The 18,338-nt window shown below is 39.2% G+C and overlaps 3 protein-coding genes across 3 annotated transcripts; 1 reads left to right on the top strand and 2 right to left on the bottom strand.

Annotated features, from left to right (window-relative positions):
• Window positions 1-31: 31 nt before the first annotated feature.
• On the top strand, window positions 32-4,919 carry LOC134750214 (histone deacetylase 8-like). Its single transcript, XM_063685349.1, has 8 exons — window positions 32-221; window positions 316-505; window positions 783-924; window positions 1,090-1,196; window positions 2,129-2,321; window positions 2,768-2,940; window positions 4,444-4,644; window positions 4,729-4,919. Exons 1-8 carry the CDS (start codon window positions 141-143, stop codon window positions 4,905-4,907), a joined length of 1,266 nt encoding a protein of 421 aa, XP_063541419.1. The 5' UTR covers window positions 32-140; the 3' UTR covers window positions 4,908-4,919.
• An 86-nt stretch (window positions 4,920-5,005) lies between these two features.
• LOC134750221 (ubiquitin-conjugating enzyme E2 L3) lies at window positions 5,006-7,496 on the bottom strand. Its single transcript, XM_063685362.1, has 4 exons — window positions 7,271-7,496; window positions 6,968-7,063; window positions 6,437-6,623; window positions 5,006-6,204 (listed from the first exon to the last, which is right to left on the bottom strand). The coding sequence occupies exons 1-4, from the start codon at window positions 7,295-7,297 to the stop codon at window positions 6,050-6,052; spliced, it is 465 nt and encodes a 154-aa protein (XP_063541432.1). The 5' UTR covers window positions 7,298-7,496; the 3' UTR covers window positions 5,006-6,049.
• A 1,001-nt stretch (window positions 7,497-8,497) lies between these two features.
• On the bottom strand, window positions 8,498-18,237 carry LOC134749995 (eukaryotic translation initiation factor 3 subunit C). The gene is made up of 10 exons (XM_063685047.1): window positions 18,093-18,237; window positions 17,786-17,901; window positions 16,552-16,978; window positions 15,923-16,299; window positions 15,421-15,624; window positions 13,532-14,467; window positions 12,014-12,157; window positions 10,462-10,620; window positions 10,194-10,328; window positions 8,498-9,047 (listed from the first exon to the last, which is right to left on the bottom strand). Exons 2-10 carry the CDS (start codon window positions 17,876-17,878, stop codon window positions 8,874-8,876), a joined length of 2,649 nt encoding a protein of 882 aa, XP_063541117.1. The 5' UTR covers window positions 17,879-17,901; window positions 18,093-18,237; the 3' UTR covers window positions 8,498-8,873.
• Between the last annotated feature and the right edge of the window lie 101 nt (window positions 18,238-18,338).

Genomic DNA, 18,338 nt, shown 5'->3' with positions numbered 1-18,338 from the left:
ATCATCATGTCACAGACTAATAAGAGATACTACCATCATGTTATGTCAATTTCATGTGTTGTGTTGTTTGTGTTATTTTGTATTAAATAATTTAATTTATTTAATTCTGATTTGAGAAATTGAGTGATATTAAAATAAACATGAATTCTAATAAAGTTTGCTACGTATGGGACGAAAATTTAATCCAAGAATGTGACCGCCTTCCGGCTGTACCCGGTCGTGTATGTTGTTTTTATACCTCGTGCTTACCTTAAATCCTAGATTCAGTAGATTTTATTACGCTATTTCTAAGCACAACATATTTTTACTTTTCAGGCTTCTATGGTACACAGTTTGATTGCAGCATATGGTCTACTACAGCACGTTAAAGTGGTCCGATCAAAACCAGCGGTTGATGCAGACTTAAAGAGATTTCATTCCGATTTATATTTAAACCATTTAAAGACCTTCACCGAAATAGATGACGAATATATGACGACTAATGAGGATGAAGAGTTAGGCATTGGTTATTATATTTTTGTATTTTCAATGCTAATTACAGTAATTACCATAATTAATGAAATGGATTGTTATGTTTTATCTAACTTACATAAACCCAAAGTATAAGAGAATAAGAGGTCATAATGTAAAGAATAAATTATGAGTTGAAATTTACAGACTAATTATCTATTAAATGGTAGTTTTCCATAGTCAGTATTTTCTCTGAAACATTTGGTTAGGTATTTATTTTAAGTAGGTATTATAAATTTGCTTCCTAATGAATACACCTTATGTCTCTACAGGTTATGACTGTCCACCAGTGTCAAAAATGACTGAATTGGTGTCAACCCTAGCTGGAGGAACCATTACGGCAGCCCGGTGCCTCACTTTAGGTTTAACAAAAACTGTCTTAAACTGGTGTGGAGGATGGCATCATGCCAATAGGTATAGTCTACAGAAAACTAACATATAATTAACAGCCCATAAATACTTATACAAACTTGTTTAACCCAAAGGCCAAATTTGGAAAAATTTTGGCTAAATCCAGACTTTTCAAATTCCTGCAGCAGTTAATTAGCTCTTAAATTATTAATTTATACATTTTTCCAGACATGGCGCTGAAGGGTTCTGCTACGTGAATGACATAGTACTTGGTATAGAATATCTGAGAGAAAAGTTCCCTAAAGTCCTGTACATAGACTTAGATGTACATCATGGTAAATATTGTTGGAGGTAAATTCTATGAACTACATAAAGTATCTATTATACTTATAACTCATATATCAGTATTAGGTAACTAAATTTAACCTCATCTCTTCCACACTTCTTTGTTAGTATGTAATAAATATAAATGTAATTCATGTAGCAACAACTAGGTAGCTAGCAAGAATTACTAGAAGATAGAAATGCTTCATTTAGCTGGATAAACCACTGCTGTCCCCCATCATCGTCAGTATGTACTGGAGTCAATATGCCTGTAACATACGAAAATTAAATATTATGTTCCAGATGACTATACCCATTACACTTACTGATTTATTTATTATTTATTTGATACACTAGCAGCTCTTGGAGCTGATGCGTGTATATCGAGCACTTGTATTTTATTTTGTACTTTTCAAAGTTCTAAAATGTGTATCTAGTCTATTTTTGAAAGTGTTCACTGACGGTGCACTAACAACAGTTTCTGGTAGAGAGTTCCACACATTTACCACATGATTCGGCAAGAAGTGTTTCCTTGGGTTGCTAGCACACTGGGGTTTGACAAGTTTTCTCTCAACTTTACATTCTGGCTTGATATGTATATAGGTCTTTAATATTTGGAACATTGTAGTGTCCAGACAAGATTTTGTATGTCTCAATAAGATCGCCTCGATTCCTTCTGTCCTCCAATGTTGTAAGACCTAGTTCCTGAAGCCGTTCTTCATATGGCTTGTCCTTCAATGAAGCAACCATTTTCGTTGCTCTTCGCTGTACCTTTTCCAGCAATGTGATGTCCTTTTTAAAGTAGGGGGACCATATCTGAAAAGCCTACTCAAGTAAAGGGGGATGTCCTTTATTTAATCCAATATGTCTGATTTATATCAGAAATCTAAATACATATGCTTAAATATAAAAAATACCACCAAAAGCTTACTTTTTTTTACAGGTAATGGTGTCCAAGACGCCTACAACCTAAGCAAGTCTGTCTTCACACTGTCCATCCACAAGTTTGAGCCAGGGTTCTACCCGGGAACAGGAGATATTGATGACATTGGGAACCTGGCAGGGAAGGGGTATGCTTGCAATATGCCTCTACATGCCCTCTATTCTGATGACACTTTAGAATATGTGTTTGGAAAGTAAGTACTTAAGTAAATAAAATTGTAAATTATTTAAGTTTTAGTTTTACATTGTACAGGATTGGTACCTCCTTTTAAGAAACAAATACCCTGAGTTAAGGAGACACCACTCCTTAGTTTTGAATGGTAACTTTCAATAATATAAGTATTTCCTGTATCGAATATTTAAAGGCATTACTCCTGTCTTGTAGATTAGATACTCTAGGTCTAGGAAATGATATTTGTGTGCTTTTGTTTTTTTTTAATCTTAAAACATCAGTAGCCTATTAATACGTTACTGCATGGTATAGGACTCTTATATAAGAGTTTTAGGCTTTGGTCTCAACACAATCCCAATGCGGATTGGAGACTTCACCTTGGAATTTCTTTGCAGGTGTATTCAGAAGATGCTCTTCAAGAGGATTGTGTTGATTTGGAACATGAATTCAATGTGTTCTACATTGCAGGGTATTCGCATCAATACTCCACCATTTCCTCCCGGACGCTATAGTAGTGCAATGCGGCGCAGACGCGCTGGCGCTTGACCCTCACGGCGGCGCGTGCGCCACCGAGCGCGGGTACCGCAAGTGCGTGAGCACTGTCTTAGAGGCTGGGAGGCCGACCATGCTGCTTGGTGGAGGTAGTTATCCTCAATGTTAAAGATCCTCCCATTTCCTATAGCGGTGAAGTAGTACGCCACCGAGCGCGGGTACTATGCTGAGCGCCGTCCTCAAGGCTCGGAGGCTGACCATGCTGAATCGATGGTTATTGATTGTAGTAGAGATGGATGGCGCTGTACTATGTTATAAAGTTACCGGATTTACTGGATTTTGCCATCTACATCACTACATCTACATCTACTTTACTATCAAATTCGAAGCAAAAATGTATGTTAGACTTTTACATACCTTATACAAACGAGGAATCTTCGCTGCATTTTAAAGTCTATGTGTTAGGTCATTCAAACCCATAAAAACAAAATATCCTCGGAAGTTAAATTTAAGAATAAGTAATTTACATCACCTCTCAACGACAGTATTGACAAATTCCACTTATCTAGACGGCGGTGTTTGGCTCGCGGGCAATACCTACCCTTCATTATGATTCACACAGGCTATCAGACTACCGATAACGAGTACGAACCCACAATAACTGTTTTTAACGAATTATTCTTATCACACAATATACCAACACCACTGTAGTTTTATACTTACTGTTTAAAAGTTTAGAACAAAAACAGACTGAAAAAAAAATGGCATGAAATGTGCTTTCTGTATATTTTTCATACCACCATGCAGAAAAACCGGCCAAGTGAGAGTCGGACTCGCGCACGAAGGGTTCCGTACCATTACACACAAAAACGGCAAAAAAAAAACACGTTTGTTGTATGGGAGCCCCACTTAAATATTAATTTTATTCTGTTTTTAGTATTTGTTGTTATAGCGGCAACAGAAATACATCATCTGTGAAAATTTCAACTCTCTAGGTATCAGGGTTCATGAGATACAGCCTGGTGACAGACAGCGGAGTCTTAGTAATAGGGTCCCGTTTTTACCCTTTGGGTACGGAACCCTAAAAATTACCCTTCTCTCCCCTCTTCTGCTACTGCATCTGTCTCTGTGCGCTTGCAACATATTATGAAATTTTATGAATATTTGTAGAAAATGGTGGAAAGCAATGGAAATAGTAGATTGTTAACCAAGGGATGAAAGGCAGTCATTTCTGCTGAGGTATTTTTGGCGCTCGAACGCAGTGAGAGCGCCAATAGTCCGAGGCTGAAATGATGCCTTTCACCCGAGTTAAACACTCTACTTTTCATTTCGAATACGAGTAAAGTAAAATGCATGTCTTTTTTAAAACATGACCAAGTATAATTTTTTATAGTATTTTTAGGTACCCTACCTTCAGTTAACAATTTAGGCAAAAGTGTCTCTATTTATAGAATGGAGAGTCAAATATCAGAATGGAAATTGTATAACAAATACATTTAAATTCAAATTTCAATTGCTTATCGTAAAAAAATTCAAAAAATCGTACTTCGAACGTAAAATGCTCTAGTGCAGACACGTATCATTTTCTGCACACCTTTTAGAACAACAATGACCCTCTTTCAGAGCATGAGAAATGAAAATGTGTTTTGCAGGTGGCTACAATCACTCCAACGCCGCTCGCTTGTGGACGAGTCTCACGGCCTTAGTAACTGGAGTATCACTTGACGAGAATATTCCAGATCATACGTACTGGCCGCAATATGGGCCAGACTATTGTGTGGCCATACAACCAACGCTGTCTAGGGACACCAATAAGACTACTTACTTGGACGAATGTGTTGCGCGGATACAGAGTACGTCCATATAAATAATCTTGTTTACTTTATCAGTCATTAAATTGCTTTAAGCTGATTAAATTATTTGTATTCTATTTTCAGGTAATTTAAACACACATTTACAAAAAGCAAAATGTGTCTCAAAGGAAGCATCACATGACAAACCCTCAGAAAACGGCTTAGTAGTCGGGCAAAGTCGAAGAATATTCGAAAAAACGAGTAAACCACAATTAGATGCTGAAGAAAAGACAACTGACGACGTCTATGCGTTTACGGAATAAAATATTAGAAAAATAAGGATGTTTTTATATTTTACCGGAAATACTTTACAACCGTCAGTATCATGGGATTTCTTAATAAACAAACCAGCTTTAATTCGGGAAAAAATATATATTTAAAGTTCTCACTGAACTGATCAGCACACCTGTTGTAGTAACCCAGTAACATATCAACTTAAAAAATATTCTAATACATGTTAAGGACTGATCACTATCAAATTCACATTTAACATTTAGTACCAACAATATTACACAATGCAGTAGAGACACTACACAACAGTTGAGACAAGTGGTAGCTGCATTCCTCAAAATCAACCAATTTTCCTAAGGTTTTCCAAAAGACAGGTTAGAAATATAAAAAACCAACAAAGCCATCTCAGTAACATTGATCAATATCATTTAAAATGCATATTACTATCAAGAAAACAGCTCTAACATTTAACTTTTGTTCGCTCAATTCTCTGGCTTCAATTCTTTTATTCTTTCCATCTAATGCAAATATTTACATGTATACAAATCCTGATAGGATCATAACACTTGCATATTTCTTTACATCAGACATCAAGCATAAGATCCACAAAATCCAAAATAATACGAAAAATTTGATTTATTGTCTAGGTCAACCGACCACAATAATTATTTTGAGAGATAATATAAAAGTATTGAATAAATTATAAATTTTCCAGTTACCTGACTTATAAAATACAATTCCAAACCTCTAATTTAAGACTAAGCATTAAGTTTAAGCTTTCATCTCTTCCATTGCTTCACTAATTGCTTAGTGTTTATAAATCTGTGCACAATAGTTATTACAAGCAACATAGTAGTGAAAAGCTATTATAATGCTAGAAGATAAGATGTAGCTGAATTAACAGCAGTGCTACTGAAATGCATACTTGGTATGTTGCATATTGTCATATAAACATACTTTTAATAAGGCTATCTTCTCAAATGAATGACTTGTGGCTTAAATAAGTTAATGACACAGTATTATTAACAACTACAAAATGCAAGTTCTCAGGGTAACATAACAGGGACAGGAAAACTTAGTAAATAATATAAATAAATGGGAGGTAAATCAGTAAATAGCAATATGACTTGTCCACTGCTGTTAATCCATGCTACAACCGACTAATCAATGAACTTTAGTCCGAAGGCCGCTTCTCGCTATGTTTCTTAGTAGACTCCTCTGCATTTTTTGTAAACTTCTTTCTGTCTTTGAGGAATTCTTCGGCAAGTTCTGCGCGCAGCGGGTGCTCTGGTTCGGGATCATTGACAAGAGCAACTAAGGCTTGGATAACTGAAATAAAAAATTATTCATGAGTTTAAAATACAGTATTGAGGGCTCAGTACATGTACATTTCTCCATAAGTAGAGGAAAGGAGTTCTTAAAAATGAAAAGATAATGTTAAGAACTTGGGTGACACATTGAAGAAAGGGCTTGAAATTTCCTGGGAATTCCAAGGCATTACATATATAACTGCCAGTGTCTATCTAAATCTATAAAAGCGTATGAAATACAGTTAAGCTACCTTGATCAGTCTTGGTGGCTGGCTTCCAGTTTTCAGCGCTGATGATTGGCAGACAGACCTGGCCTTTCTCATCTATGTTGGGGTGGTAGATTTTTGTCTTGAAGCTAATCTTGGGTGGCTTGAACGGGTATTCAGCAGGGAAGTTAATCTCAATCCGGAAAGCACCTTTGTTGTAAGGTGGGTTATCCTACAAAATAAGGCAAAAAAAAAATTTATGTGCCTAGTATCAAAAGAGCTTGTTGCTTGTTGTGTTGTTGTTGTTGTGTGTTGTTGTTGTTTGTTGGCTTTAGCCTGTTCTGGTGAAGAGTGTCCACACTCGTCATGTCCCTCAGCCATGAGGTCACGACAAGGGAGAAGAAGAGAATTTTAGCCGAATTAAATTCTTTTGCTGACATGATGATGATGAAATTCTTTTGCAAATAAAACGATCAAGGTTTACAAGTCTGGTTCTAACTTTAATAAAATTTGAAGCTTAATGCTTACTTTAGACTGTAATTCTCATTGGATTTAAAGATATGCACATATACGTACTGGTACAATTAATCCTTGCCATGTCAGGATATTTGATTCATCTACCTGGATGTCCCTGAACGATTTTAATCCCGATTGTCTTATATCATTTAATTCCTGAAACAAATGAAACAGCACCATTGGTAAGACTCCTAATTCAATTTCTAAGCGTTTTTAACCAATTCGACATAGTTGATGTTTACATCAAATCAATTTAACAGCGAGGTGCTACATAATTTAAATAAAAGCAAACACGGAAGAACTTAGTAACAAAATTCTCAAAAAATACCGAGCAATACCGTGCGAGTAAAAGCGATGTCTCACCTTTTGAAGTCTCCTGGTTGCAGCCATTGTACTATCTGTCAAATATCACGTCGCGATTATACGAGTATACGCTTTTCCAGAAACAATATTATCCCTTATTTGGTTAACCGCATGAATACCATAATTAAGCGACACTACTCAAGTTTCATAAAATAACTAGAATAACGACGTCAATGCCCCGAAACGAAAATTCTGCCTACCACTTCCACTTCCACCATTACAAACTTGCGTTTTATTACACCATGAATGAATCATGCGGCGTTACGTCAAAAAACCGGTTTTGTTTCGATTTCCGTAAATCGATTATATAAAAATGTTTGTTTGGAATGTTAATATTCAATAATGCTCCTGTGTTCTTTTTCACGCTATTTCAAAGTTTCGGCTTGAAGAGCGATATATAAAAAGAAGCTATTTATTTTCTGTACATAAACTAAACGTTTCATTGGTGCTGCCATCTATTAAGTCTTTGAGGTACTTATTATGAAACATGTAAAGTAAGAGAGTAACGAACCGTTTTTCATGGTCGGAATTATTTAAAACTTGTCTCGCTAGATGGCGTTGTTTTATATTTTACTGTACAAAAATAAGATAAAAACAGAGTCCTAGACAGGGACCGGCCCGCTATCCCTTATCGGGGTTTTATAAGGGTATTGCATAAGGCTTAACTCACCATACCCTTTGTTTTGGTTTTAAAAACCCTTATATAAAGCTACCACATTTGAGTAATCGGTAGCCCAAATACCCTTATCATCCGCTCACCAACACCTTGCATATTGCTTATAAGGGTTAGCCTTATAAAGGGCTTCCCTTTTAGCATATAAGCGTGCTAATTTAAGTCGTCTACCTTGTTCATAAAGCATACATTACTTCGAATCCGAGCGATCGTCAGCGGCGACGGCGGCGTTCTTTGACTAGGCAAGTATTTTCTTTCCTTTTCATACACTACCGTAGATATATACTAATCCTGTCTCTTTCACGCAAAGGGAAACCTTTATAAAAAGCGCTTAAAGATAAGGGTAACCCTTATTAAGAGCTAGCCTTATTTTTGGTTAGCTTTTCGGTAAGGGTTAGTCAAAGGTAAGGGTATGAATGGGCTTGCAGATCAAAAGGGAAAGTCTTTCAATGTGTTAGCCGTGTTTAAGTGTCGCCCATTAAAAGGGTTTTATCGCGGAAAGGGTTGTCCGGTCCCTGGTCCTAGACCCTATATTGGGAAATAATGAAACACAGTTTGTGACAAATTTAATAATTTTATTACACTGCGATTACAATGCGAGCATTTGAAACCAGGCTATTGAAGTTTAAGGAACCAATTAAATAATTTTGACGGTCGGTCTAACCAATAGTTACACGGAGCGAACACGCGAGCACAGGCTCTATCCACTTTGCAATATTTTTACGGGGTAATTGCACTTTTTCAAGCACAATTACCCCGTAGAAGTGCATCGGCTTCCGGAAGGTAAGCGAGTTAACGCACCAACCGACCGATCGGACAATGCGATAGACGTTAGTTCGATATGTCGGCCATATGCAATTTGTTTGATGGTCGGATTTGGTTGGTTGGTGCGTTGACCCCCCAAGTCGGCTAGACCGACTAAGGCTGCGTTCACTCGTCGTGCGAGCGCTCGTCGTCGCGGCGGCGGTTGCGGGTGCGACGGTTCCAGCCGCCCTCGCGCATGCGCTCTCGCTGCCGCCCGTCGCCGCGGCCCGCGCCCCCGCGCTGGAAGAACGAGCCTTGCTTCTCGAAAATACGCTCGTTCGAGTCTACGACGTTACCGACCTGGGAAGTAATGGAATGAAAGTTAATGATTTGTTGATTGAGTAGCCTGTAGGCCGAGCACATGATTGGCGCGACAGTATCTCGCCGCGGGATAGACTACCCGTCTTTTACTAACTGTATGAATTAAAGAGGGACGGGTAGTCTATGTCGCGGCGAGATACTCTCGCGCCAATCATGTGATAGCCCGGCAGAGATCGCTAATTTAACCTCATTGATAGTTGAAAAACCACAATGTTGACGACTGGTCTGACCTAGTGGGAGTGACCCTGCTTGTGAAGCCGATGGTCCTGGGTTCGAATCCCGGTAAGGGCATTTATTTGTGTGATGAGCACAGATATTTGTTCCTGTCTTGGGTGTTTTCTATGTATTTATGTATCTGTATATTATACATATATATCGTTGTCCGAGTGCCCGCAACACAAGCCTTCTTGAGCTTACTGTGGGACTTAGTCAAACTATGTAAGAATGTTCTATAATATTTATTTATTTATTTAATGTTGCAAAACTAGCAATGAAGTTGAAGTGCGAGATCCTGTCAAACTAGTCAAGAGAAAAGTTGGAAAAGTAGCGTTTAGTCATCAATTATCTTTAAGCGTAAGTGTCATTCAAGATTTGAGCGTTTAGTAAAGCTCCGTCACAAATTTCTGTGTCAGTATGACGCTGAACGGAGTGTCCTGAGGCTCCTGTCCTAATTTTAACCGCATGTTGTGATTGTGACAACCCTGACATAAAGGTACGTCCACACGCAAATGCATCGCTATGGGACCATTCGCGAATTGCAGCACGCAGCACAACGTGCGACCAGTTAACCAACAGACATATTCGCAGGGCGTTCTCCAGGTCTCGACGCACCTTGAAGTCTCTTACAAACTTTTTATTGACTTGCAATGTACCTAACTAATAACTATGTATGTTTTTACGGGTCAAATCTTGCAAGTTAAATTTGACCCACAAGTTGGGTGACAATGACAATGCAATATTATGGTACCATTGAGCTGATCTGATGATGGAGCCAGGAGGTATAATTGCCACAATGAGTGTTAATGGCTTGTGGGAAAATAAGTACAATCAGCGATAAAAGCTTGTACCAAAAATGGAATTTTTGCCAAAAACTTATTTACAATATGAGCGAATAATGGGACATACCTTGTCGGCGAGCTGCAAAGCGAGAGCCTGCATACGAGTGGGCTCCGAGCGATGCAGGATAGCGCACTCGCTGGGGTCGTCCAGCGACGCCAGCAGCTCCTCGTTGATGATCATTTTAGACACCAGAGAATGGACCTACAAAAAAATTAAGGTTATTGCAACATAACTAAACTCAACTAAAATTCAACAGTTTATCTATGACACTGCTACTGTCAATATTTTGTCGGAGCACGAAACATTCCATTGTACCTTGATCGTTAAAGTTTACCTTCTGGCGAGGCAGCTCGAACATGTCGGCGAGCGACTTGAGCGACAGCGAGGCGTAGACGTGCGCGTACGTGAACAGGTAGGTGCGGAGGGATTCCTCGCGGATGAGACGGCCCAGCATGGCGCGCACGTTGTCGGCGCCGACCATCAGGTCCCATACCTGGAATAAGAACATGATTAGGCATAATAGGGATGTTGACATGAATCGCGAATATATAAAATGTTATGTTTTACCATAGCAGGGAATATTAGAATACTGAAAATCATATTTTGCAAGTGTAAATAGGCGTAATAAATTAGTTAAAAATAATTTAATGCCCAGCAACACGTGACTGCAAATGCAAATCGGAGCGCGTGACGTCACGTTGTCAAACCTGGTGGTGAAGGACCACCAGGTCAGTGCCAGAGGTGGCACTGACAGCAGTTTGTTTATCACATCGTTACGTCATCAAGATCACGTGACAGCTTGGAGCGTTTTTGCGCGAAATTTAAACACTAAACTAATTAGTCGTTTTTTTAATACTACGTCGGTGGCAAACAAGCATACGGCCCGCCTGATGTAAGCAGCCACCGTAGCCTATGTACGCCTGCTACTCCAGAGGAGTTACATGCGCGTTGCCGACCCTAACACTCCGCACCCTCGTTGAGCTCTGGCAACCTTACTCACCGGCAGGAACACAACACTATGAGTGGGGTCTAAAAATTAATGAATAAAAAAAATGCAATAATTACGTGTCTATTTATAAAATAAAAACAGTTCTAAAAATTCATGAAATAAACACACAACAATATTAGTTCTAAAAATTGTCAACATCCCTATTGACTGGAAAGAGTGATGGCGACCACTGTTTTAAAGGCACTATTACAATATTTTTGTTGGTATATAATAATTATGAAAGGTATGAAAGTTTTGTACAACTAAGCTAATCAAACCAAAATCCGTCTGGTGTAGGTAAGTAAGTCTATTTTCTCAAAAATGCACGGCAAAGTCGACGTTGCCGGTTAAAAAGTAGGTCGCGAAGTGCGTAGTTTATGGTGAGTCAAAAAATTAAAAAGTTAAAAACATTGCAGTCTCGATTTCGGGACTGCAATGTTGCATACAAATTCCATTATTTGTCGAGTTCCAAACTTAAAAGTTGAATTGGCCATATCAAATGAACGCATGGGTCCATTAAACAGCCAAACAGATGATCAGTACTTATTATTATAATGTTGGTACCGCGACTATTTAGGTGTCTCAAATAGGTTGGCGTATTTTCAGCAGAAAAAATACACTTCTATTTTTAATTTAAAAAAAAAAGGCGGCAAAGCAAATCTTTTTACTTTTTTTCTGTGAAAATATATACATAAGAACGTTGCTTCTGTAAAATATTTATATTATATTTGTATTTATTGCGCCATTTTTGAGAAAAGCACTATATATGACTCGGCTGGAAGGCTACTTGCTGGCTTCGGATTCAATTAAACGGACTCCCAAGGTCGTCCGTTTAAAACGAATCCTCAGCCAGCAAGTAGCTACTTCCGAGCCTCGACAATAATGTACTATTGTATACCTTGGCGTTCATCTTCTCGTTGACGATGTAGTCGAGGCAGGCGCGCCAGTCGCCGCGGCGCATGGCGCGCGCGGCCGCCACGGCGTGCTCGCGCATGGACTCCGGCGGCCCCACCAGCGCCTGCCGCTCGCTGGCGCGCAGATTCTGCGCAAGGATTTTTGTCGTACAACTCGCCTAGTTAAACGTGTGTTGAAAACAGTGGCGTAACTATAGGGCTGCTACCCCATCGGGCGGGCGAGCTTACGAGCCCCTGGCCTGAAAGGGCCCCGATTCGACCGAGACTCCGTGAGCGTCTGCCCCCAATTTGATAATTTTAATGAGCTAGAGTTGGTTAGTTACGCCACGGTCTGATGTCATTCGTTACGTATTTAGCACAACAACAATAATATATTTCCTTTCATTATGACCAGGTAGCGAAAGTTTGCACAAATCGACTGAACTAGTGAACACCCGCCGAGTGAAGATTGTTTCAAAAAATTTGCCGTTGTAGAAAAGCTAGGGAATATCAATTTAGGTGTGAATACTGTGAATAGCTGCTTGATCAGAAATACTTTTTTATCGGCATATATTTGCTTGGCATTGATTAGGATGGTTCACCTGTTAATTTTTTTTGTCCAATGTGTATTTGTGTCTCATATTTTGCTTAATGAGAGAGTGAGACGCAATGACCCTTACGTGTGATTTGATGCCAATTTTTATTTTATTTTTTATATTTATTGTTAGGGTTCTGTACCTTAAAAGGAAAAAACGGAACCCTTATAGGATCACTCGTGTGTCTGTCTGTCCGTCTGGCACAACCTATTTTCTCCGAAACTACTGGACCAATTAAGTTGAAATTTGGTATACAAATGTAAGTAATATATTGTAACTAGCCCTAGCACAGGCCTCGGTCTTTTTGGGATGTTACTGCACACTATGTCTTTAAACGCTGGCTTAAATTAAAATGTATAATTAGAAATAGTGAAAAGTTTGTTGTATATATTTAATGAATAATAATATAACAATAATAATAAAGTTTGTGACCCAAAGACGGACATGTAACGTAAACAAATGAATTTTAAACATGGGCGCCACTTTTATTAAAAAATAAAGTTTTTCAAACTATATCGTGTTACATATCAAATAAAAAAGCGCATTATTTGAATCCCAAATATATATTTTTTTATAACTTTAGGATGAACAATTTAGAAGTTATTCAAGAAAATAGGCAAAAAAATAACCATTCCCCCCCCCCTTTATCTCCGAAACTACTGGGTCTAAAATGTTAAAAAAAATACACAAAATAGATCTTAACCTATAGATTACTAGAAAACCTATTAGAAATGTGCAGTCAAGCGTGAGTCGGACTTAATTACTTAGTTTTTGATCCGACCCCTACGGGTTTTTTATACTCACGTTTCACATAAAAAATACATTGTTTAAATTGTGTAATGTAACCCTTGGAACGCGAGTCCGACTCGCACTTGGCCGGTTTTTTATTGAATGTTGTACATTTGAATAGCTATTGTTGCAACATACCTGGTAGAATGTCTTGCTGATCATACGGCGGCGCGCGTCGAACTCGTGCGCGGCCATGTACGGGATTTCGATCATCATGGCCGACACCAGGTACACGCACTCCAGCAGCTCCAGGTTGATGTGCATGTGGAAAGGCATCTGACGCTGCTTCTCAATCTTCTCTTGTTCCTTAGAACGCTCGTGCTGACGCTGAGGCAGCAACCCTTGGGCTAACAACTCCTTAGGCTTGCCGGTCATCATCAGCTCCGCCAAACATCCGTGAGCTTCCTTCACGTTGCCGCGGCGGAACGCGCAAAGACCCAAGTTAGCCATCGTACGGTTGTACAATATCTGCGTGCTAGGATCAGAATGCTGCACAGTTTCTTGAAGATGCGACATGAGAAGCAAGTCGCGGGCTTGGAACCAGTTATCATGGAGCGCATGGTGGTACATATGGGACAAGATTGCGCGAGTACGAAGACGGTCGGACTCGTCATGAGCGTAGATGTATTTGCAGAGACGCTCCATCTTCTTGATCGAAGTTTCCTCGCCTGGAGGCACGTCTTTCCTGATAGCTCTCGTGTCGAACTTGTAGTACAAGTGATCGATCTTACGAAGGTACGCGCGGCAGATTTCCTGAGGCGTTCCATCTCGCTCGACGACGAGGCATACGCGGTCAATTAAGGCTGAAACGCGGACTTCATCTTTCAGCCTCTCCACGTACTCGTTGGAGTGAGGGTCGCACTCTTTAAGGAGCTTGGTGAATTCGTCGTCGAGACGCTCTAAGGCGGTGAGCAGGCAGCCGCGGACGCGGTACGGAGGGGTGACCAGTTGCTCGTTCTCCTCCAGGATGGACTCGCTGAGGATCATGTCCTCGTGGGCCAGGATTAGGGTGACCATGTGGTCTACGTTCTCCACGAGCTTCGACCAGTATTCGGGCTTCATGGCATCGGACACCTGGATAAAAACGTATCATTGTATATGTAATCATTAGTTTATAGTAAAGATAGATATAACTCCGTAATAGATGGATACAGTCTAAGGAAAAAACGTGCCTCAAAAATCACAAAAATTTGATTCTCGATCAAATGGCGCCACTAGTTTTGGCCTACTCTCGTATAGTGGGCGTTGACGGTTTCGTTTGTTATTTATAATTTTAACGCATATCAGTGAAAGAACATGGGTCAAAATCATATAAAAATAAATAATGCAAATGAAAAAATCATTTCCTCCATATTTAAATACATTTTAACATATTTTTATAAATCTTCATTTTTAGTTTTAAAGTATGTTGATAGATGGCAGTGAATTTAAAGCGGTTACAAAATTTACTATGACAGTACCGCTCTATCTTATTATATCCTCTTTGGTACCGCTCTATCCTTTTATATCCTCTTTGGTTTATAGTAAAAATTATTAAAGGAAAATCACCTTGCGTGTTCTTTTGTTGATCATGATTGTGCAATTATGAGAAACTAGTAATTAAATTATATTACTGTAGAATTATAAGCGTCTGCTTTTAGATATGGGCTTGTAGAGAAAAAAGTTCACTTTAGGTTGGTATTCCGCCTGTCCAATATTAGATCAGATTTGTATTTGCGATTCACATTTTGCTTGATGAGAGGGTAAAATGCAATGCACATTTGAGCCAGTCGTCGTTTCGCATGACACAAAAACAAGGTCGTGTTTTGCCTTCTTATTTATAAAACTTTTCTCTCAATTAGTTAATTTATGTTTTTATCTCTTTCTTACAAATACAAGAGAACATGATATAATAAGAGACTCGTAATTCGAGCAGGAGTTTCATGTGTGCGCGCTAGTCACCGGCGAACATGGTAGTTCTAACCCAGTTTCTTCAGACAGACAGGTATACTTACGTTTTAGAGTACACTTGTGTTTTAGTCTCTAACCTTGGGATTGTAGTCGAAGAGAGAAGCGACAGTAGCAGCGCGCAGTTTGAGCTGCAACGCGTCGCCCAGGTTATGTTGCTGGGCCACGGTACGAAGTTCGTGCAGGAGCTCGAGTTGAGCGCGTCGGTCGGTGCGCTTACGGCCTCTAGCGGCGCTGATCTCGCCGAGCTTCTTCACTACTAGGGCTGCGTCGATGTCGCTGTCCTATAACAAACAAAAGAGATTAAATAGCTCAATAAAGGGGGTCTTTGATAATTGTGATAATAATGTGCAAGATCTAGATGGTTTTCATCTTTTGAAAGAATTTAGTTTAGTCCCGCACTTTTATGTGCGCAACATTGTCGTTCCAGTATAGTATGGTATAACCAAGACAGTGGGGATGTGGTAGTCTCTGAAGTCGACACTGTTAAGTTTGATTTATCACAAGAGAGACCACAGAAAATTTACATAAATTTAACTTTCAGTAATATGTTCTACAGTTGAATAAAACAAAACCCCTCACCTTAGCAAACATCTTAGGTTTGTCAGACGTAGCGGCACCCTTTCTGACAGTCTCCCACTCGCCGCCATCATCCGCCTGGTCCTTCTTGCCAATCTTAGCTCCGCGATCCCTTCCCTTTCTACTCTTCTTTTTCTCCTTCTCTTCATCCTCGTCCCTCTCCGTGGTCTTCTTCAAGAACTTGTCACGGAGGGTGGTAGCGCCGCGCGCCTCGTCGTCGGAGCTGGAGCTGGAGTCGGAGGAGCTGGAGCCCCAGTCCATGGAGTCGGAGGAGTCGTCGTCCTCGGGCGGAGGGCGGCGCGGCGGCTCGGGCGAGCGCCTGGCTTTCACCTTCTCTTTAGGCTTCTTTTCTTCTTCTGACTCATCTTCAGAGGAGGAATCTGGAATATCAAGTTGATTGAAATTCTGTTGTGGTTTAAAAACCAAGATTCACAACACCAAATTTTTATAAGATACAAAAATGAAACAGATACAGGATACAGATACAAAAACACAGAAAGGATACAGATAGAAAAATGGGTAAATTATTGACTATGGAGCACCAAAAATGAAAGCACATAAGAATGAAGTGAATGAATTAATTCATCAAGTCAAGAAACTTAGATATAAGAATAAAGTATAATAAAACCCACCTTTCCTTTCATCATCTTCTTCATTATCATCAGGCAAGTCAGGGTTCTCACGGAACTTGCTAATCTCAGCCTCAAAATCCTTGGTGTACTTCCTGAGCTTTTGCCTCAAAGAGGTCAGGGCTTTGCTGTTGCCCTTGGACATAGTCTTTCTGCTGTCCCTGTCTGCCCAGACTCCGGCGACCCAGTCATCAAGTTCCACCAGAGCTCTGATAAAGAACCGAGGAGCAATGCCATTTTCCTCTTTAGCTACAACAGGAGCTGCGCGTGTGTAAGCTTTCTGAAGCTCTTCGAAGGAAGCTAGAGCTGACGAGAAGTCTTTGATCTTGCGGTGGTTACGAATGTTGTGGATGATCCCATCTAATTCTTCATACCTCTTCTCTTTCATGGAGCGCACAACGCGCTTTGTTTCCTCCTCGTCATCACTGAACTAAAATTTTAATTACACATTTTTTTTAAACAGCAAAAGAAAAATAACACAATTAAATGCCTCTTCTTTTTTTGGCTGCCTATATTAAAAGAAAAGACAGGATGAAACTAAACAGACAATGGATGCTCTCTTAAATTTCAATGGAATAGAAACTAGTCAACACTGTCCTGTCTTTTTGTTTAGTTTTGATCTCCTATCATGCAACATCCTCATGTTGAAGAGAAAATGTTGTTATGTCCTAACATAATAACATTTTCTCTTCAGCATATATCAAAAATGCCTTCCATGTCATCTCTATTCTTAATTTTTTTCTTCTATTACAGTATTTATGTATGTAATCGTTGTGTTGTGCCACCAACATGAAAGAGGACATCCTCTTCTGTTCTCAATCAGTTATAATAAATATATTCTTATTTTATTTACGAAATCTAAGCCTATTCATTCATTCTTTGTTCTGTTTAACACACCTTTCATCCGTCGCCTTTACCTCGTGTAAAACGCACAGCGTGTGCTGTGTTTAAGGGTTTTGTTTTTATTTTCCGGATCCGGCCGGATTACCAGATTGCAATCCCTAATCATAATCTTATCTGGTATTTATATTATTTACATTATTTAGGTTTCATAGCATGAAAACTTTCCTTGAAAGTTCATGGCTCTTGTTTAAGGGAGATATCGTAGGCTTCATTAAATTTTGTTTAATATAATATTATAGAATGGAACAAGGGAAAATATGTAAAAGTCCTGCATAATGATACTGAATATATACAGTTTAAAGAATGGCTAGTAAATGAGTAAAATGAAACTTACCGTGTAGACGGGGGCTGCTGGGCGCACTACCTGATCTTCCTCGCTGGAGCTCTCCTCACTGGAGTCCGTACCAGTCGCGAAAAACCGACTCATTTTGAATCGTACACGTTATTTACCTGAAACACCAGTCACCATTGACAATCACATTACCAATTATTCAAAATAGTTTTCACTTCAAATAGGAAGCTGAATATAATTGAAATTGACATAATTATACACGATTTAGCCAAAATATGAGGTGTTGTCTTGTCCCTTTTAGGTTAGGTTTTGTAATTATGATTTCCGATATCTTATTATAGGTTTTTACCTTCGGTAAAAAATATTTTTCTTGTTTCTGTTAGAAGCACTTGTTAAGATTGGTAGCTTCATGAAAATATTTTGAAAAAGAGGAGAAAGTCGAGGCAGTCCAGCTTGCCCACGACGCACGTCACTCTAAAAAGAGAGCACAGATTACTAACTTACTAAGTAGATAAAGAGTGTATATTAGAAAAAGATGGAAGATGCTTCGCACGTTGTCAAAAACTTGATAAAAGAAGCGGATAAAGAAATAGCT

This window comes from Cydia strobilella, chromosome 19, assembly GCF_947568885.1.
Source record: "Cydia strobilella chromosome 19, ilCydStro3.1, whole genome shotgun sequence".
Classification (NCBI taxonomy): Eukaryota; Metazoa; Arthropoda; class Insecta; order Lepidoptera; family Tortricidae; genus Cydia; species Cydia strobilella.
The sequence above is the reverse complement of the archived record's forward strand: the minus strand, read 5'-3'. Positions and strand labels throughout refer to the sequence as shown.

Coding starts and splice junctions, on each gene's coding strand:
- LOC134750214 (XM_063685349.1), top strand. CDS start 141: ATGAATTCTAATAAAGTTTGCTACGTATGGGACGAAAATTTAATCCAA. Junction 222..315: donor TTCCGGCTGTACCCGGTCGT/GTATGTTGTTTT, acceptor TTTACTTTTCAG/GCTTCTATGGTACACAGTTT. Junction 925..1,089: donor GGATGGCATCATGCCAATAG/GTATAGTCTACA, acceptor ACATTTTTCCAG/ACATGGCGCTGAAGGGTTCT.
- LOC134750221 (XM_063685362.1), bottom strand. CDS start 7,297: ATGGCTGCAACCAGGAGACTTCAAAAG. Junction 6,624..6,967: donor GGCAAGGATTAATTGTACCA/GTACGTATATGT, acceptor CTTATTTTGTAG/GATAACCCACCTTACAACAA. Junction 6,205..6,436: donor AGCCACCAAGACTGATCAAG/GTAGCTTAACTG, acceptor TTTTTATTTCAG/TTATCCAAGCCTTAGTTGCT.
- LOC134749995 (XM_063685047.1), bottom strand. CDS start 17,878: ATGAGTCGGTTTTTCGCGACTGGTACGGACTCCAGTGAGGAGAGCTCC. Junction 12,158..13,531: donor TCAGCAAGACATTCTACCAG/GTATGTTGCAAC, acceptor ATCCTTGCGCAG/AATCTGCGCGCCAGCGAGCG. Junction 9,048..10,193: donor CTTTGCAGCTCGCCGACAAG/GTATGTCCCATT, acceptor ATTACTTCCCAG/GTCGGTAACGTCGTAGACTC.